The sequence below is a fragment of the Rhinopithecus roxellana genome, chromosome 8 (assembly GCF_007565055.1).
Source record: "Rhinopithecus roxellana isolate Shanxi Qingling chromosome 8, ASM756505v1, whole genome shotgun sequence".
NCBI lineage: Eukaryota > Metazoa > Chordata > Mammalia > Primates > Cercopithecidae > Rhinopithecus > Rhinopithecus roxellana.
This window is the reverse complement of record NC_044556.1, coordinates 122,258,650-122,280,663: the sequence shown is the minus strand read 5'-3', so window position 1 is coordinate 122,280,663 and position 22,014 is coordinate 122,258,650. Positions and strand designations below refer to the sequence as shown.

General features: G+C 37.4%; 1 protein-coding gene across 6 annotated transcripts in view; it reads right to left on the bottom strand.

Moving 5' to 3' along the window:
- The window catches only part of DNM3 (dynamin 3), a 572,648-nt gene that overhangs the window by 100,493 nt on the left and 450,141 nt on the right, over window positions 1-22,014 (bottom strand). For all 6 annotated transcript variants that reach the window (XM_030935982.1, XM_030935983.1, XM_030935986.1 and 3 more), the window contains one exon: window positions 5,171-5,282. In XM_030935982.1, the coding sequence (XP_030791842.1) occupies window positions 5,171-5,282 (112 nt within the window). The remainder of the gene's footprint in view (window positions 1-5,170; window positions 5,283-22,014) is intronic.

Sequence of the window (22,014 nt, the reverse complement as noted above, 5' to 3'; positions counted from 1 at the left end):
TTCTACAATGGTTGAACTAATTTACACTCCCATCAACAGTGTAAACAAGGAGGGGAACATCACACACTGGGGCCTATCGGGGGGGTGGAGGGCTAGGGGAGGGATAGCATTAGGAGAAATACCTAATGTAGATGACTAGTTGATGGGTACAGCAAATCACCATGGCACATATATACCTATGTAACAAACCCGCACGTTCTGCACATGTATCCCAGAACTTAAAGTGTAATAAATAAATAAATAAATAAAGGCTATGAGACATTGAACACATTCACCCAGTTGAAGGCACTGAACTAGTTGTGATGCAGAAGAACCTCCATTTAATCCTATAAAATCACTCTGAGGAAGGCATTAGGTTGAGTTTAGAGAAGAATCAACAATTGGAAGGTTAAGTAAGTTGCCTGAGCCACATGGCTAGTAAATGGCGGGCTAAGGCTTCAACTGTGAGTGGATTTGACTGGAAGTCTACCTCATTCCATGGCACACATTATGTTTCAAGGAATTTAAATTTGGGATTCTTTCATGTTTTATATAATTTAAATATTGTAAGCCAACAAAACTGTGCCAGAAAAGTCAGTTGTTTGTTATATCATGTTCTTTAGATGTTTAATCAAATTCACATTTATTTATAATCACATATGTAGGAAAAATGTATGTACATGTGTCAATAAAATAATCCTTTAAAAGTTGTCTAATCGTAGCCTCTTACTACTGATACACAAACACACACACACAATACAGATTGATTATATTTCAGCTTCATCAGTGAAAACAACTATTAATGAATTACATTAGAGACATCTTTACTTTGAAACTGGATAACGTCCTACATATTTTCTTAATGATATCAAATTTTACAATGATTGTAATTTCAATTGAGTGACCATAGAAAATAGAAATGGAAAAAATAAAATTCTGCTAAATCCAAATTCAGATTTAAATACAATTTTAAAATACTGTGGCTGCTCAGAAATATCAGGTGACTGGTAGAATGCTAAATCTGTGGCTCAGAGGAAGTTATGTGTAAATTTACAAGGCAAGTCAGTAGCCTGAATCCAGGACTCCTCATTTAGAGCCATAGATGCCACTGCTCAGACAAAAATTCTACATTTTGCTTTGGATCCAGAAAGGTGAAAGAGAGCAAAAGTAATTAGAAAATCCATATGGAAAAATAGTAGGGCTGTTGTATTTTATAGATATCCACTGTAGTTCTTATCATATTGTAGAGCATTTATTTGCATCTTTCTCTTTCACTAGGCTTAGAATTCCTATTAAGTAGGAATTTCATCTTTTTAATCTTTGAATCTGTAGAGTCCACTTTATAATAGTGATGGATGAAGGGAAAGAAAGAAGGGAGGAAAGGGGATGGAAGGGAAGGAAAGAAAGAAAATTTTGGAAAACCCCAAGATAAATAACTTAAGAGACAAAAGAAACAGGGTAGCAGAAGATTTTGATTTGAGTGACATAAAACCATTCCATTACTTGGACGTGATGAATAAAAATATATAGTGAGAATGTTATTTTTTAAAGTGTGCATATATAACCTTACTAGAAAATAAAATCTGTCTAAAACAGCATTTCATTCAAATTTGGGTTATGGCTATTTATCTAATGATGTCAAACTTACACAATTTTTAAAAATGATCTGTATAGAGATTTTTTTCCAGTCAAAATAGAGGTATCTTGTGGAGAAAGCAGAACTTTGTAAGTTTAGACTCATGTCCATGCATGACACATAAATGTTTCATTATTAGGGTAGCAACTGACTGATTTGTAGACTCAATGGTTTATTGATATGAAAGCAAAATCATACTACTTAGACATTCTAAAAATTTACATAAACGAAGGCATCTGTTATTAGGTTATTCTAAATTAGGAATAACTACCTAAAAATAATTTCCTTCCCCCAAATATAAGTGAGTGTTCACAAAATAGAAACTTCAGATAAGCATTCTAGTTAATTTCATCAGTTAATTGCCATTTAAACATCTGAAAGTTAAGTAATTACGTAATATGACCTGTAGGACTACATGGTGCATAAGAAATGCAAATATTGTTTATGATAAAAACTGAGAAAAGGCAACATCATTGCATACTGCTAAATTTAATTTCCTGTGTTGCCTTTGGTATGTACTAAAAGTTCCTTTGTCTTAATCTTCTAAGCAATTGTACCAAATATGTGTTTACAAACAAATAAAAATGATATAAAAAGAATCAAAACAGATTATGTAATGAGATTTGCTTAAAATTCAGTATTCTAATTAAAAATAGAAAATATTTCTTTGTCTTTTTGATGTAGAGCTATGAATACATAAAAATCCAGCCAGTTTACTGGGAGATGAATAACTTTGATTTTCTAGGACAGTTTTTCCCTCATAAGAGACTCATTATAAGTTTTTGTTTTTGTTTTTGAGGCAGGGTATCATTCTGTCACCCAGGCTGGAGTGAGGTGGCATGAACACTGTAGTCTGGACCTCCCAGGCTCAAGCAATCCTTCTGGCCTCCCTCGTAGCTGGGATCACAGGTGTGTGCCACCGTGCCTGGCTAAGCATTATTTTTGTTTAAATAGCAAACTTGTCTAGTGCATTTAAAATAGGTTTAATTTACAAAATCATGACTTAACAAAACATTTTCACAAACATTATAGTTGCATGTTAAGGCAGACACACACATGCACGTGCACACACACACACACACACACACACTGACAAATAACCAAGCATACAAGCATATTTGGAAGACAGAAAATAATAAAGCGTTTATAATCTCACTGGGCTATAGGATAATATTCACAGTATTTCAACCTTCCCCTAGCTGTTAAAGAAAGTTGTTTTGATGAAAATGTTCATAATAAGAATCATAATAATTATAATTATAGATGAAAATGTAGTGCTTACGTGTACCTGCCCTGTTCAATGCTTTCCCTGCATTATCTCATTTAATCCTATCAACCGCCCTGTAAAAGACTGCTGTTATCTTCATCTCAGAAACAAGAATCTTGAAATGTGAAAAGGCCAGGTAACCTGCCCAAGATCTCACAGCTTGGAAGTAAGCACCTGTAATGTAAATATAGGTGGTGTGACACAACACCTCATGCTTGAACCCACATGCTTTACTACCTCTCATCATTCCCAACCATAATGAGCTTTTAAATACATAAATCTTACGTCACTAAGTGACTTGAAACCTAGTAGTGACTTCTATCTCACTCAGAATAAAATTCAAAAGACTTGCCCCTTCCTTCAAGGCCTACATCACCTGCTCCCTGACCCCTTTCTTTGTTAACCAACTACCACCTTTGTCTTCCCTCACAGTGTTCCAGACACACTGGCCTTGGTGCTCCTCTAAGACACTGAGCTTGGTTTCGCACTGGCTATCCTCTGCCAAGAGTGCTCTTCTTCAGACTTCCAGATCCTTTACTCCCTCCCTTCTTTAAAGAGCCTGCTCAAATGTCAACTCTTCGAAGAGGCCTTCCCTCATCACCTTGACTAAAACAAAGCTCACCTGCCCCTTACTCTCACTGTCTGTCCCTTTAACTTACTTAACATTTTATAGAACTTATCACTATCTTAAATAATGGTGCACAATTATCATTATTCACTCCCTTGTTTAATGTCTGCTTCAGCGTGGGCAGAACCTTACTGCTATTGTTCACCTCTGTATCACCAGTGCCAGGAATGGCAGCTGGCAAAAAGCGTATGCTCCAAAGGTTTGTGTGGAATGAATTAATAAAAAATTAGGTGCATGTACATTTTTAATATAGAACATTTGTAAAATTAAACACATTACCATCAATGGATAGGGAAGAGTAATAAGTAATAGAGTTAAAAACAAAAGTAAAAGTGGTACTGTGATGTTTAATGACTTCTCACATGTAGTATTGAGTGGTACATATCTATGCAAATATGGAACAACTCGACAACAATTATGAAAATCATATATGAATGCTTCTGTACTCCTGGCTATTGACAGGAAAGCATCTAGTTTAACTTCCATTTGGAGGGCACAAAGCATATTGTGGGAGGTTCATTGTTTTAGGTGCCAAACAGGTATAGGATGACAAGTATAGCACGGAATGGCGTAAAGAGGTCTATGTGTGAGTTAAAATAACAGCAGAGAGAATGACATTTTGGTGCAAGTCCTCAATCCCATATCCCTGAAACTCTATTAAATTTTAATATAACCCTAGAGATGTTGTCAGCCCTGAAACCCCCCTAGAAATACCTTAATTGTCCTATGTTTCACCCATATCTCAGACTTTCTCTTGAAAAGACTCTCTCCCTATTTTGAACCTAAAAAGGACCCAACTCATGCATGATCATTCCTATAAACTGATCGAGAGCCAAGTAGGCACCTCAGGAGTTAAGCTGAAGTAAATCCCCAAGGCTTAGTCTCAGTACTTTAGTTCTGGGGAGAAACCTGGACAATCTAGAGATTCAGGAGGAAGCAGCAAGTGGAGAGGTCCACTCGGTGGCAGAGTCTGTTTAATGGCGGGTGTACATATGTTGGGTGAGACTTCTGTTTAAATTTAGACTAGACTGTGTAATATTACATTTTCCAAAGAACACAAAGAAAAGGTCTGTTTATTAACTCGAATGAGAGAAGTGTCTTAAAGACACGTGAAGCATATTAATAAAGATAAGTGGAAAAAGGAATATATTTCTTTTTGTTCTTTCACACTCATGAGGACATTAAACAGAGTTTGCACACAGATATAATTATGGATACAGGGAATACAGACATAATGAAAGGTGGTAGATTTTTAGTAAAATGAGTATATTTTAAGCAAGTCAAAATGTTGCTGTTATGACTGATGATATACTGATTGTATTAATACCATGATAAGTATGAAATAGCATATAGAGAAAAACAAAATTTTAAAATAAAACAAAAAACTTTGCATTGGGCTGAGACTGCATATATTGTGTTTTATGGCTGAGTAGGACATTTTCTTTAACAAATATACTGATTAACTTCTTCAAATAGAAATCTAATAGGGAAAAAGCATTGTTAAAAAATATAAAAAGGGTAAACAAAGCATCAGTTAAAAGTGTGACAAATTAATTAAGTCAGTAAGAAAACTAGTTTCTCCAGTATATGATATGTAGGATTAATATTTTCTTAAGCATAGCTAATAATAATTTTTAAATAAGAGATATATCCAACTTACTACTGATTTATCAGGATAGACCCCAGCTCTTAGTAGAGATGCCTTCCAGCTGTCGACATCCTCCTGGGAATCACATGCCAGCTCAAGGAAGCGATAGTCTTTGTATACATTCCTGGAGTTAAAAAAAAAAAAATCATGCTTTTAGTTTGAACCAAATTCAAAGTCATTTTATGTTGCTGTAGACGATGATGATATAAGTGACAATCCAAACGGACAGTTTCTGACAGTCACTGGAGGAAAACAAAAACAACTCTTACTTTAAAATAGTTAGTGAATTTCTACATGTATTTACAATATAATTTTTTTTAAAAATCACATTACAAAGCTCAGAGTTATCTGTACTGCTACAAAATTAAAAAGTAAATACAAATGTATTAAATATTATACACTGGGTGTGAACTGATTGGAACTTATGCTCTAGGGAAGGAATTGCTATCGCTCAGCAGCTAGATCAATTCTCTGAAGATATTTTATGAGTCTAAATGACTAAATAGCTCATAAAACTTTAAGATGCATGGCAATAATCTTATAAACCTAAAAGGCAATGCCAGATGCAAAACAGAAATGCTCATTAAATTGTGAAAAGGAAAGACTGATAACCAGTGTTTAATAGGGTGAGGTGCCAGTGAAGTGCATATTTATAACTGGGACAGTATTTTCCTTTTATATTTCTTTTCCTGATAATACATAAAATGCAATCCATGCCCATTTTTAAATATTTGGAAAGTAGAGAAAAGAATTAAAATGGTAACAATTATCCAGTTTCCATAGCCTAGAGATAGCCTTCTTTTCTTTTTTTAATTTAAGATTATTATTATTATTATTATTATTATTATTATTATACTTTAAGTTCTAGGGTACATGTGCACAACGTGCAGGTTTGTTACATAGGTACACATATGCCATGTTGGTTTGCTGCACCCATTAACTCGTCATTTACATTAGGTATTTCTCCTCATGCTATCCCTCCCCCAGCCCCCACCTTATGACAGGCCCTGGTGTGTGATGTTCCCCGCCCTGTGTCCAAGTATTCCATTGTTCAGTTCCCACCTATGAGTGAGAACATGTGGTGTTTGGTTTTCTGTCCTTGTGATAATTTGCTTAGATTGATGGTTTCCAGCTTCATCCATGTCCTTGCAAATGACATGAACTCATCCTTTTTTATGGCTGCATAGTATTCTATGGTGTATATGTGCCACATTTTCTTAATCCAGTCTATCACTGATGGACATTTGGGTTGGTTCCAAGTCTTTGCTATTCTGAACAGTGCTGCAATAAACATATGTGTGCATGTGTTTTTATAGTAGCATGATTTATAATCTTTTGGGTATACACCCAGTAATGGGATGGCTGGGTCAAATGGTATTTCTAGTTCTAGATCCTTGAGGAATTGCCATACTGTCTTCCACAATGGTTGAACTAGTTTACACTCCCACCAACAATGTAAAAGCATTCCTATTTCTCCACAACCTCTCCAGTATCTGTTGATTCCTGACTTTATTGATCACCATTCTAACTGGTGTGAGGTGGTATCTCATTGTGGTTTTGATTTGCATTGCCTCATGACCAGTGATGATGAGCATTTTTTTCATGTGTCTGCATAAATGTCTTCTTTTGAGAAATATCTGTTCATATGCTTTGCCCACTTTTTGATGGGGTTGTTTTTTTCTTGTAAACTTGTTTAAGTTCTTTGTAGATTCTGGATATTAGCCCTTTGCCAGATGGGTAGATTGCAAAACTTTTCTCCCATTCTGTAGGTTGACTGTTCAGTATGATGGTAGTTTCTTTTGTAGTACAGAAGCTCTTTAGTTTAATTAGATCCCATTTGTCAATTTTGACTTTTGTGGCCATTGCTTTTGGTGTTTTAGTCATGAAGTCCTTGCCTATGCCTATGTCCTGAATGGTATTGCCTAGATTTTCTTTTAGAGTTTTTATGGTTTTAGGTCTAACATTTAAGTATTTAATCCATTTTGAATTAAGTTTTGTATAAGATATAAGGAAGGGATCCAGTTTCAGCTTTCTACATATGGCTAGCCAGTTTTCCCAACACCATTTATTAAATAGGGCATACCTTCCACATCGCTTGTTTTGGTCAGGTTTGTCAAAGATCAGGTGGTTGTAGATGTGCAGTGTTATTGCTGAGGTCTCTGTTCTGTTCCATTGGTCTGTATATCTGTTTGGTACCAGTACCATGCTGTTTCGGTTACTGTAGTCTTGTAGTATAGTTTGAAGTCAGGTAGCGTGATGCCTCCATCTTTGTTCTTTTGGCATAGGATTGTCTTGGCAATGAGGGGTCTTTTTTGGTTCCATATGAACTTTAAAGTGTTTTTTTCCAATTCTGTGAAGAAAGTCATTGGTAGCTTGATGGGGATGGCATTGAATCTATAAATTATCTTGGGCAGTATGGCCATTTTCACAACATTGATTCTCCCTATCCATGAGCATGGAATGTTCTTCCATTTGTTTGTGTCCTCTTTTATTTTGTTGAGCAGTGGTTTGTAGTTCTCCTTGAAGAAGTCCTTCACATCCCTTGTAAGCTGGATTCCTAGGTATTTTATTCTCTTTGAAGCAATTGTGAATGGGAGTTCCCTTTTGATTTGGCTCTCTGTTTGTTTGTTATTGATGTATAGGTATGCTTGTGATTTTTGCACATTGATTTTGTATCCTGAGACTTTGCTGAAGTTGCTTATCAGCCTAAGGAGATTTTGGGCTGAGATGATGGGGTTTTCTGAATATGCAATCATGTCATCTACAAACAGGGACAATTTGACTTCCTCTTTTCCTAACTGAATACCCTTGATTTCTTTCTCTTGCCTGATTGCCCTGGCCAGAACTTCCAACACTATGTTGAATAGGAGTGGTGAGAGAGGGCATCCCTGTCTTGTGCCAGTTTTCAAAGGGAATGCTTCTAGCTTTTGCCCATTCACTATGATACTGGCTGTGGGTTTGTCATAAATAGCTCTTACTATTTTGAGATACGTGCCATCAATACCTAGTTAATTGAGAGTTTTTAGCATGAAGGGCTGTTGAATTTTGTCAACGGCCTTTTCTACATCTATTGAGATAATCATGTGTTTTTGGTCTTCGGTTCTGTTTATGTGATGAATTATGTTTATGATTTGTGTATGCTGAACCAGCCTTGCATCCCACGGTGAAGCCGACTTGATCGTGGTGAATAAGCTTTTAGATGTGCTGCTAGATTTGGTTTGCCAGTATTTTATTGAGGATTTTTGCATCAATGTTCATCAGGGATATTGGTCTAAAATTCTCCTTTTGTTGTGCCTCTGCCAGGTTTTGGTATCAGGATGATGCTGGACTCATAAAATGAGTTAGGGAGGATTCCCTCTTTTCCTATTGATTGGAATAGTTTCAGAAAGAATGGTACCAGCTCCTATTTGTACCTCTGGTAGAATTCGGTTATGAATCTGTCTGGTTCTGGACTTTTTTTTAAAGTTGGTAGGCTATTGATTATTGCCTCAATTTCAGAGCCTGTTATTGGTCTATTCAGAGATTCAACTTCTTCCTGGTTTAGTCTTAGGAGGGTGTATGTGTTCAGGAATTTATCCATTTTTTCTAGATTTTCTAGTTTATTTGCATAGATGTGTTTAAAGTATTCTCTGATGGTAGTTTGTATTTCTGTGGGCTCAGTGGTAATATCTCCTTTATCATTTTTTATTGTGTCTATTTGATTCTTCTCTCTTTTCTTCTTTATTAGTATTGCTAGTGGTCTATTAATTTTGTTGATCTTTTCAAAAAACCAGCTCCTGGATTCATTGATTTTTTGAAGGGTATTTTGTGTCTCTATCTCCTTCAGTTCTGCTCTGATCTTAGTTATTTCTTGCCTTCTGCTAGCTTTTGAATTCGTTTGCTTTTGCTTTTCTAGTTCTTTTAATTGTGATGTTAGGGTGTCGATTTTAGATCTTTCCTGCTTTCTCTTGTGGGCATTTAGTGCTACAAATTTCCCTCTACACACTCCCTTAAATGTGTCCCAGAGATTCTGGTACATTTTGTCTTTGTTCCCACTGGTTTCAAAGAACATCTTTATTTCTGCTTTCATTTTGTTATTTACATGGTAGTCATTCAGGAGCAGGTTGTTCAGCTCAAGTAGTTGTGTGGTTTTGAGTGAGTTTCTTAACCCTGAGTTCTAGTTTGATTGCACTGTGGTCTGAGAGACATTTTGTTGTGATTTCTGTTCTTTTACATTTGCTGAGGAGTGCCTTACTTCCAAATATGTGGTCAATTTTGGAATAAGTGTGATGTGGTGATGAGAAGAATGTATATTCTGTTGATTTGGGGTGGAGAGTTCTGTAGATGTCTATTAGGTCCACTTGGTGCAGAGCTGAGTTCAAGTCCTGGATATCCTTGTTAACCTTCTGTCTCATTGATCTGTCTAACATTGACAGTGGGGTGTTAAAGTCTCCCATTATTATTGTGTGGGAGTCTAAGTCTCTTTGTAGGTCTCTAAGGACTTGCTTTATGAATCTGGGTGCTCCTGTATTGGGTGCATATATATTTAGGATAGTTAGCTCTACTTGTTGGATTGAACCCTTTACTATTATGTAACAGCCTTCTTTGTATCTTTTGATCATTGTTGGTTTAAAGTCTGTTTTATCAGAGACTAGGATTGCAACTCTTGCTTTTTTTTGCTTTCCATTTGCCGGGTAGATCTTCCTCCATCCTTTTATTTTGAGCCTATGTATGTCTCTGCACATGAGATTGGTCTCCTGCATACAGCACATTGATGGGTCTTGACTCTTCATCCAATGTGCCAGGCTATGTCTTTTAGTTGGGGCATTTAGCCCATTTACACTTAAGGTTAATATTGTTATGTGTGACTCTGATCCTGACATTATGATGTTAGCTGGTTATTTTGCCAGTTAGTTGATGCAGTTTCTTCCTAGCATCAGTGGTCTTTACAATTTGGCATGTTTTTGCAGTGTCTGGTACTGGTTGTTCCTTTCCATGTTTAGCGCTTCCTTCAGAAGCTCTTGTAAGGCAGGCCTGGTGGTGACAAAATCTGTCAGCATTTGCTTGTCTGTAAAGGATCTTATTTCTCCTTCACTTATGAATCTTAGTTTGGCTGGATATTAAATTCTTGGTTGAAAATTCTTTTATTTAAGAATGTTGAATATTGGCCCCCGCTCTCTTCTGGCTTGTAGGGTTTCTACTGAGAGATCCGCTGTTAGTCTGATGGGCTTCCCTTTGTGGGTAACCTGACCTTTCTCTCTGGCTGCCCTTAATATTTTTTCCTTTTTTTCAACCTTGGTGAATCTGACAATTATGTGTCTTGGGGTTGCTCTTCTCGAGGAATATCTTTGTGGTGTTCTCTGTATTTCCTGAATTTGGATGTTGGCTTGCCTCGCTAGCTGGGGAAGTTCTCCTGGAAAATATCCTGAAGAATGTTTTCCAACCTGGTTCCATTCTCCCCGTCACTTTCAGGTACACCAATCAAACATAGATTTGGTCTTTTCACATAGTCCTTTATTTCTTGGAGGCTTTGTTCATTTCTTTTTACTCTTTTTCTCTAAAGTTCTCTTCTCACTTTATTTCTTTAATTTGATCATCCATCACTAACACCCTTTCTTCCACTTTATTGAATTGGCTACTAAAGATTGTGCATGTATCACGTGGCTCTTGTGCCATGATTTTCAGCTCCATCAGGTCATTTAAGGTCTCCACTACACTGTTTATTCTAGTTAGCCATTCGTCTGACCTTTTTTCAAGGTTTTTTAGCTTCCTTGCAATGGGTTAGAACACACTCCTTTTGCTTGGAGAAGTTTGTTATTACCAACTTTCCGAAGCCTACTTCTGTCAACCCATCAAAGTCATTCTCTGTCCAGCTCTGTTCCATTGCTGGCGATGAGCTGTGATCCTTTGGAGGAGAAAAGACACTCAGTTTTTTAGAATTTTCAACTTTTCTGCTCTGGTTTCTCCCCAGCTTTGTGGTTTTATCTCCCTTTGGTCTTTGATGTTGGTGACCTAAAGATGGGGTTTTGGTGTGGATGTCCTTTTTGTTAATGTTGATGCTATTCCTTTCTGTTTGTTAGTTTTCCTTCTAACAGTCAGGTCCCTCAGCTGCCGGTCTGCTGGAGTTTGCTGGAGGTCCACTCCAGACCCTGTTTGCCTGGGTATCACTGGTGGAGGCTGCAGAACAGCAAATATTGCTGCCCGATCCTTCCTCTGGAATCTTCATCCCAGAGGGGCACCTGCCTGTATGAAGCGTCAGTCGGCCCCTAATGGGAGGTGTGTCCCAGTTAGGCTACACGGGGGTCAGGGACCCACTTGAGGAGGCAGTCTGCCCATTCTCAGAGCTCAAATGCTTTGCTGGGAAAACCACTGCTCTCTTCAGAGCTGTTAGACAGGGACATTTAAGTCTGCAGAAGTTTCTGCTGCCTTTTGTTCAGCTATGCCCTGTCCCCAGAGGTGGAGTCAATAGAGGTAGCAGGCCTTGCTGAGCTGTGGTTGGCTGCACCCAGTTCGAGCTTCCCAGCTGCTTTGTTTATCTACTCAAGCCTCAGCAATGGGGGACGCCCCTCCTCCTGCTAGGCGGCTGCCTGGTGAGTCAATTTCAGACTGCTGTGCTAGCCGTGAGCAAGGTTCTGTGGGTGTGGGACATGCTGAGCCAGACACAGGATATAATCTCCTGGTGTGCCATTTGCTAAGACCATTGGAAAAGCACAGTATTTAGGCAGGAATGTCCCATTTTTCCAGGTACAGTCTGTCACACCTTCTCTTGGCTAGGAAAGGGAAATCCGCCAACCCCGGGTGAGGCAGTGCCCTGCCCTGCTTCAGCTCGCTCTCCATGGGCTGCACCCACTGTACAACCAGTCCCAGTGAGATGAACCAGGTACCTCAGTTGGAAATGCAGAAATCACCCATCTTCTGCGTCAATCATGCTAGGAGCTGCAGATCAGAGCTGTTACTATTCGGCCATCTTGGAACAGGACCATAACCTTATTTTCTTATACCCTTTCATTGACCTATTTTTCAGATAGTTGAGGTTCTATTTCTCTCCCTCCCACCCTCCATTCCTCTCTCGTTCTCTATTATCTTGTGTCATGCTTTTTCACTTACTGTTATATCATGATCATTTACTTATATCATTAAATTTTTATAAATATTAGATTATAGTAGCATAATATTCATTCATATAAAGGTATGATGATTTAACCTTCTCCTAATATTAGATAATTAAATACTTTTCCTTTTTGGTTTGCTGTCATAAATACTACTTCAATATTTTCATCCATGAGCTTTGTCACATTTATGACTATTATTTTCTGAAGCTGGATTCCTATAAATAGAGTTACAGGATCTAATGTTTTCTTGTTTTTGTTTTTTGTTAGAGACAGGACATCTCTCTGTTGCCTGAGTTGGAGTGCAGTGGCACACTCATAGCTCACTGTAGCCTCAAACTCCTGGGCTCAAGTGATCCTTCCACCTCAGCCTCCCATGTAGCTGGGACTACAGGCATGTGCCACCACACCCAACTAATTTTTCTACTTTTAGTAGAGACAAGGTCTCACTGTGTTGCCCAAGCTGGTCATGAACTCCTGGACTCAAGCTATCCTCCTGCCCCGACCTCCTAAAGTGCTGGAATTACAGGAGTGACCTACCATTCCCAGTCTAAAGTTATGATCATTCTTAAAAACAAACTCCCAATTACCTTTCCAGAAAAGATAGTCCAGTTTAGACACACTAACAGTATACAAGATTAACAAGCTTTCTTCTCCCTTATTCTCTCCCCAGGTGTGCTCATTTATGCCTAAGAGCCTCCATCTCCACCTAAACTCAGAAGGCCCATGTGTTTACATCTGTCTAGATGTTCCCCAGAGTCATACTGCCTATTGACTTCTGCTTTCGAGTATTGCCAAGGAACCTTGACGTGAGAAACTGAACAGGTGATTTACAACTTGGTCTTCTTCCAATGTTCCCATTTTAGTGGTGTAATTCAGATACTTTAGGAGTATTTTGTACACCTTTCACTCTTTATCACCTTTCTTCTATTTTACTACCTAAAAGTATCCTCTTTAAATTGTTATTATAATCACCTCTCTTTTGGACTATTATTATACAATAGCCTCCTCATTGGTCTCCCAGCATCCCATGGCCTCTTTTAAATTGCTGTCTGATTGTTATAGTTTTATATCTTACATTTAAGTCTTTAATCCATCTTGAGTTAATTTTTTTATATGGTGATAGGTAAATGTCCAGCTTCATTCTTTTGCATATGACTAGCCCGTTATCCCAGTACCATCTATTGAAGAGGGAGTCCTTTCCCTATTGCTTATTTTCGTCAACTTTGTCAAAGATCAGATGGTTGTAGGTGGGGAACTTTAGAAGAAAATCTAGAAAATACCTTCCTGGACTTGATCTTGGCAAGAACTTATGACTAAATACTCAAAAGCAATTACAACAAAAATAAAAATTGACAAGAGGGACCTAATTAAACAAAAGATCTTCTAGACAGTAAAAGAAACTATCAATAGGGTAAACAGACAACCTACAGAATGGGAGAAAATATTTACAAACTATGCATCTAACAAAGGTCTAATATCCAGAATTTATAAGGAACTTAAATAATTCAGTAAGTGAAAAACAAATAACCCCACTAAAAAGTAGACAAAGGACATGAACAGACACTTATCAAAAGAAGACATACAAGCAATCAAAAAACATGAAAAAATGCTCAACATTACTAATCATCAGAGTAATGCAAATCAAAACCATGATGAGACACCATCTCACACCAGTCAGAATGGCTACGACTAAAAAGCCAAAAAATAACAGATGTTGGTGAGGCTGAGGAGAAAGGTGAACACTTATATGCTGTTGGTAGGAATGTAAGTTAGTTTAGCCACTGTGGGAAAGCAGTTTGTAGATTTCTCAAAGAACTAAAAAAAGAACTACCATTTGACCCAGCAATTCCATTACTGGGTATGTATACCCAAAGGAAAATAAATTGTTCTGCCAAAAAAACATATGTGTCTGTATGCTCATTGCAGCATTCTTCATAATAGCAAAGACATTGAATCAACCTAGGTGTCTGTTAATGGTGGACTGGATAAAGAAAATGTGGTACATATACATTATGGAATACTATGCAGCCATAAAAAGAACAAAGTTATGTCCTTTGCAACAACACGGATGGAGCTGGAGGTCATTATCCTAATAATATTAATGCACAAACAGAAAACCAAATACTGCACGTTCTCACTTATAAGTGGGAGCTAAACATTAGGTACATATAGATATAAAGTTGGGAACAGTAGACACTGGGGATTACCAGATGGGGAAGGAAAAAGGGAGGAAGGGTTGAAAAACCACCTACTAGATACTATGCTCACCACATGGGTAATGAGATCATTTGTACACCAAACCTCAGCATCATGTGATATACCCATATAACAAACGCGCACATATAAAATAAAATAAAATAAAATAAAATAAAATAAAATAAGTTGATGTTAAATAAATAAGTACATTTGTTATCTGCACTAAATCCTCATGATCTTCTGAAGTAAGACACTCCGATGGCTACCTGCTATTAGGAAAAAGGCCACACTCCCTATTACGGCCCACAAAACCCCCAGGGTCTGGGCAGTCATTATGTTCCTCTTCAGTTTCTTTGACACTTTGCTCTTTCTGTGCCAGCCACCTCGGCCTTCTTCAGTTCCTCCAGTGTGTCAGATGTGCCACGCTTACTTCCAGTGATTTTGAATATGCTGCTCTCTGCCTGCAGCTGTCTTTCCATCTCTCTTTGCACAGTTAATTCCTACTCTTTCTTGGGATTTCAACTCAGTCGTCACTTTGTCAGGCATCACTTCCCTGACAGTCCTACCAGGCCAGCTCCTCTGTCATACATTTTTCCCCTTTCTATTATATTTACCTTTCCTTTGTAGCACTCAACACAGTTGTGATTTCAGAATTATGCATGTGTTTTTCTTTTTATCCTTCTTTCTCTTTTTCTTTTTCTTTCTTTCTTTCTTTTCTTTCTTTCTTTCTTTCTCTCTCTCTTTCTTTCTTTCCTTCCTTCCTTCTTTTTTTCTCTCTTGCTTTTATATGTAGTTATTTATTTTGATTAATATCTACATTCTCAAGTAGCCCATAAACTCCAACAGAATGAGGAATGTATCATTTTTATATTCAACATTATATCCCCTGGGGCTTCTGGGAAGATGATGGCTTAGGAGTGTTCCATTTCCTCTCCACTTCTTACTCACTTCAAACAGGTCCTCTTTTCTCAAGTCAAGCAGATATTGGGAGTGGTACTCAGGTAGACAGGGTGGGAAGAGCAAGACATCTGTTGTGGCACTTTCTAGCTTTAGGACAAGAACCAACAAACATCAGATTCTTGGCCGAGCTGTCTTTGATGACTGCAGGACCTTTGAGTGGGCCTGACCCTCCGGTCCTAAGAAGGTGTGGAGGGGCTAAGTTTTTCTACCGTAATGCAGAAGGCTCCCCCGAGTGTCCCATAGCAGTGCCTATTACTGGCCCATGACAATTGAGACATCTGTGCCTCCCACACTTGTGGGATCAGCCCACTTAAAGCATCCAGCAGTTGGACTTGTGCCACAATGAACAAATGAAAATTAAAGGATACCTAAAGAAGCTAACAGTCAGAGAGGGAAAGAATGAGGAAAGCAATTACAGCAGTCCGTCAATGAAGGAGAACCTTTGGGGGAAGCAGAAGACAGAAGAAAATAAGGACTTGAAGAGGCACATGAACAGCATTAATAAAAAAGACTTCCTAGAACTAAAAAGTCAGTTTTAAATTAAAACATTGAGTAGATAAATAGCAAGAAAGGCTGATCAGTGTTGAGACTAGAATTAGCAGCTTTGAAGATCTAATAGAAGTGGAAAAATATAAAAAGACAGAAATGTTGAGGGTGTGGAGGAAAGACCCAGAACGTCTAACTTGTGAACAACAGGAGCTCCAGAAAACAAGAAGAGGAAGATAGAAGGAGAAAAACAATTATAGAAGACAAATTTTTTTTAAAAAGAAACTTTCCCTGAGATTTAGAAAGACATAAATATGTACATCAAAAGTACAATCAGGTGGAATTAATGAGAAAAGATATAACTGAAGCATATGAAGTTCTAATAAAAAAGAAGTATAAAAGAAAAATGTGAGAAACATACTCCCAGATAAACTTTGTATGACAGAAGGAACCAAAAGTAAAAATTATTTAGAAAGCAATAAAGATATAAACACTTCATATCCAAAGGAGCAAAGGCTGTAGGAAAATGTATAACCTTAAATATGCTCATCATTTAGAAAAGAAGGTTGGTATTCATCTAGATAAATTATAAAATGATTTTTAAAAAACAAAATAAACCAACAGAGAGAATTAACACAGATTAAAGCCAAAATTAAGGAAATAGGAAATATAAAAGTAACAGAGGTTAAGGACATCCACATGTATTTTCCCTTTACTAGTAGATAATACACTTACAATCCTAATTAAGGGGGAAAATGAGAAAACAAAAGTATACAAGATTGCAAATGAGAAACAATAGGATAATAATCACAAATATAGAAGAGGTTGAAAAAATTTAAATATTATTTGCAACCCTATGGCAAAAAATTAAGAATCTTGGAATAAATTAACAATATCTTAAAAAATACAAATTACCAAAATTAACTCAAGAAGAATTGAAAAATCCAAGTGTTAGTATTTAACAAAACACTACCAAAATTAATAAGTTGCTTTTTTTTTTTTTTTTTGAGATGGAGTTTTACTCTGTTGCCCAGGCTGGAGTGCATGATCTTGGCTCACAGGAGCCTCCGCCTCCCAGGTTCAAACAATTCTCCTGCCTCAGCCTCCCAAGTAGCTGGGATTACAGGAATGCACCACCAGGCCCAGCTAAGTTTTGCATCTTTAGTCTAGATGGGATTTCACATTGTTGGCCAGGCTAGTCTCGAACTCCGGACCTCAGGTGATCTGCCTGCCTTGGCCTCCCAAAGTGCTAGGATTACAGGTGTGAGCCACTGTGCCCAGCCAAGATGCTATGTTTAAAACGTTAACATTAACTGCAAGACGAATATATACAAATCAATTGCTTTTCTCAGTACTACCAATAACTTAGGAAATGGGAAAAGACTCCATTCACATTAGGAGCAAAGCCTTTAAAATACATAGAAATGAATTTTTTTTTTTTTTTTTTTTTTTTTTTTTTTTTTTGAGACGGAGTCTCGCTCTGTCGCCCAGGCTGGAGTGCAGTGGCCGGATCTCAGCTCACTGCAAGCTCCGCCTCCCGGGTTCACGCCATTCTCCTGCCTCAGCCTCCCGAGTAGCTGGGACTACAGGCGCCCGCCAGGTCGCCCGGCTAGTTTTTTGTATTTTTAGTAGAGACGGGGTTTCACCATGTTAGCCAGGATGGTCTCGATCTCCTGACCTCGTGATCCGCCCGTCTCGGCCTCCCAAAGTGCTGGGATTACAGGCTTGAGCCACCGCGCCCGGCCTGAATTTTTTTTAACTAAGGAAATGATAATATCTTATTGAATAGCATGAAACAAGACCCTAATAATTGGAAAGGGAGGTGTGGCATCACCAGGATGGTGGAAAAGAAGGTCACCTGCCAATATACCCCTACAGCAACAAGAATTCCATATCCTTGTACAGTCAGAAGTCTCTTTTGTGAGCCTCAGTATTCAGGTAGGAGTTTGTGAAACATTGATGAAGACCTAGACATAAGAGGGTTGTTTCGAGAGTATAGAATGACAGCGAGGTGACTGATCCACCAAGCTTGCTCCCAGGTTCAAACCTGGAAATGACCCAGTCCTCCAAGGGGTTTGGCTTCAGTCCATTTGGTCTTTGAGCCTGCAAGCAAAATCATCTGCCAAGGGATCCAGAAGGAATCACACAACTAGTGCTTTGGTGGAGAGACTTGTCTGAATGCTGGCATCATCTTGGCAATGAACTGAATGTTGCCCTGTGGCTCTGCTCCAACCCCTCTAATAAATTAAAAGAGATATTTGGATGACTAGATTTGATTACACTATACCCCAAGGTCTCACAAAGTGATCAGCACTAGTAGGTATTCAACAGATATTTATTGAGTAATGAATCTCATACCCATAAATATTGACTGTCATCTTTAAAGTATGTTTGCTAATTTTATAACTTAAAAGAGATTCTCCATCAATGCTTTAAGACTTTTGCTTACTAAGGACTTTTGAGCATTTTAGTATGTTTATAGAAATGAAGTTGTTTGTTCTGATTTCATTACATATTGTATAAAATATAATACAATATTTTTGTATAGTATTTCAAAGTCTTTTCACTTATTCTTTGCATTTGCCTCACCTATCTTTGTTTCCTTTTTTACTTTTTACCCATTTGTTTTACTTTTTTTAAAGTCCTGTTATAAATGTCAACAGTATAATTGGATTTTGGTTTTAATCCCAATCAGAAAATCATCATCTTTGATTAGGAAAGTTTCAATCATGTTTATTTCTTGCCATGACTGTATGCTTAGCCTTAGTTTTATCATTTGGAGATACAATTTGCTTTCTTAAAATGCCCTTGACTGTCTCTTTTGTTTTGTTGACAAATAAGCTGACTTTTTGGTTTCTGTATTTTTGGCAGTTATCTTTCAGTTTTTAAAATCATTCTTGAATTCATTTTTGTATATATGTATATGTATGTGTGTGTATATATATACACACACACACACACACACACACAAATTCAGGAATACACAAATAATCTCTGACTTCTTGAAGAATTTAGAAGCTTTTACTTTCTGCCGCTTTCTTCATGACATTTGCTAATCTATCTAGAATTACTGACATATTATTTCTGAATATTTTCACATCTTTTCCTTCTTTTAATTGTATTCAATTTTGTTATATTTAAGCATTTATTAGATGGAACTCTACATATTTATCTTGAATAAATATTTATCATCAGGCATCTTCTACCTGGACTTCCCCATTGTAAATTCTTACTTGGATTCATTTTTTGAGTTCGCCCTATAGTTCAAAGCTCCCTGTCTGGATTTCTGGTGGGCACAGTGCCTACATTTCTCAGGCTGATGTAGTGAAGATATGTAGAGGCTTCTTTGGGTTGTCTTCTTGTTTGACCTCATTTTTCTTAATCAGGGCAAAGCAGGCACTGGTCACTGATAGATTTTCAATCCAGTTCACTCTATAAGTCTTGCAAATGTTGACTGACATCTCTACTTTTCTGTGTCTTTGAGGATTCCCATCTTTGTTGTGTATGACTTTTGGGGTATAACAATAAATAATAAACAGAGAAAGGGGAAAGTGAAACTTCTAACTTTTTACTTTTTTTGAGACAAGGTCTGACTCTGCTGCCCAGGCTGTAGTGCAGTGGCGCGATCTTGGCTCACTACCACCTCCACCTTCCAGGCTCAAACCATTCTTCCACCTCAGCTTCCTGAGTAGCTGGGACTACAGGCTTGCACCACCACGCCTGGCGAATTTTTGTATTTTTTGTAGAAATGAGGTTTTGTCAGGTTGTCTAGGTTGGTCTCGAACTTGTGAGCTCAAACAATCCTCCTGTGTTCGCCTTCCAAAGTGCTGGGATTATAGGTTTGAGCCACTGCACCTGGCCTAACTTTTTACCATTTTAAAAGAGAAATAATCTCATTTACTCTTTATAGCAATCCTGTAAAGTTGGTAGTAAAGCTGTTTCACAGATGAGGAAACTGAAATTCAGAGAGATTAGAGGGTGTTCCCAAGATCACATAACTAATAAGTGGCATAATCTGGGTTTACCCCAATCCTTGGTTTATAGCCTCCATAAAACAAACACTTGTTGAATGAATGAATACGAAAATGGACAAATAAATGAATGAAAACACAATGGAATAAACTTGGACAGTGCTTATTTTTTAAACTACCTTTTTCATTTTTGACCAGATGCTAAACTTTTTATAGAAAACCTAAGATATTAAAGTTTAAAAGGATAAACCAAAACAAGCAGAATGAGTCATTTCAATTAAAAGAGGGACATATTTAAAAGAAATATATTCTCCAAGCATGAAAGTTTATTGTTGGAAATTTTCAGAAGTTATATCTTTGCTTTAGAGCAGAAAGCGTGATGGATTATCTTAACAGAATCAAAATTCATCAGTTTTTGATTATCTAATTACCTTTCTACCATAGCTTTTAGCTACCAATTAGGTTTCCATTTGGAGGTCTTTCCACTCCACAGTATGAGTTCCTTTACTATGTAAAGGTATGGGGAAGGCAGAGCTGGACAAATGTCATGGGAGCGCGTGGCCAGCTGGAAGGCACAGAAAGTAGAGGGTGCAGACTTTCCACATTCTCTGAATAGATCTGAAGAATTCAGCTTTGGCCCATTCTCACTGACCTTTCTCCAGAGTATTTTCTTTCAGGGGCTCTTCACTGGAAAATCTTAATTTTTTTTCCCCTTAAAGGACAGCCAAATTCTTGAGAGGGAAAATAATTATCTGGTTGAAACATTAGAAGAGGGTCAAAGGCTTCTGGTGGCTTTGGCTGCTTCATTTTTACCCATTTTCGAAGCCTCATCTTAGGCTGTGTCTAGACATCCAAGGAGAGTTGGATACAGGTCTAAAACACTGAATTGAGCTGATTTACTGGAAGTCTCATAAATTCTGTCGATGAAGCTTCCAGGTTCTCACCACATGCTGTAGCTGTATAGATAACCCGCAGCAATTTGTACTGACTGCATTTTTTTGTTTAGTCTATTTCAGCTGCAATCATGCAGATATGAGCTTCTGAATAATTCCACTATTACAACCAAGCTGAACTATGTGTTTTAGTTTAAAGAAATAAGTCACTTCAATGCTATAAAAGAAGTATGAGAAATTTTATGCCTTAGGTAAAAGGCTTTTAAGTGTCACACTGAAGAGAACAGGACTGCATGATGAGACCGTGTTTTGACTATATATGTAACTTTCATTCACATTTCATAAGAATATCTTTGGGTGTTAAAAATCCAAAGTTTAATTCCCTTACCTATGACAGCTGTTCAAACATCTGAGCGTAGATAGTGAATGTTGGCAATTATAAACAATGTTTCAAAATCTTTGAACAAATTCCTTTGCACAATTATTGAATCATTTGATAAAAATAAACTTTTAGGAGTGGAATTTCTGGGCCACAAGGTTTGCACCTAGTTAAGGCATTTAATGCAGATTCCTAAACTGGCCTCCAGGGAGGCTGCACGCACAATTGGCCACATGTATTACACGAGAAGGACAGATTCCTCATTACCACCTGTCATGAACCTTTCTCATGTCTCCTACTCTGAAAGCCCAATCATTATGTCTGGATGTCTGTTTTATTTTACAATTTCTGGTTGCCAGTGAAATGAAATTTTTTTTCTTATGTTAATTAGCCATTTTTTGGGAGGGTCTTAAATGTATGTTTTCAACAGATGCATTGCACATTTTTTTAAAATAGTAGACTTGTCTAGTGAATTTAAAATGGGTGTAATTTATGAAACCATGACTTGATAAACATTTTCACAAACCACATATTAGGTTAGAGCAAAAGTAATTGCAGTTTTTGCAAAAACCACAATACTTTTGCACCAACTTAATAGTTGCATGTAAGGAATATACGTGTGTGTGTGAAGTCTTCTATTCTCCAAGCCAACCCTTCAGCCAATATTTTCAAGTGTTTCCCATATGAATAGGTTTCTAATTAATGCAACATCCTTTTAGCCCTCCTATGCATTTGCTCTATTTTAAAAGGATTTTCAGAAACTGAGATATCAGCAGCCGATCACAAATCTCCAGACGGAAGAAAAGATATTGGTGGAAGTTTTGCCTGTTTTCTGGACAATAAATATTTGCTAATGTAAGATAAGTAAAATGTAGGATAT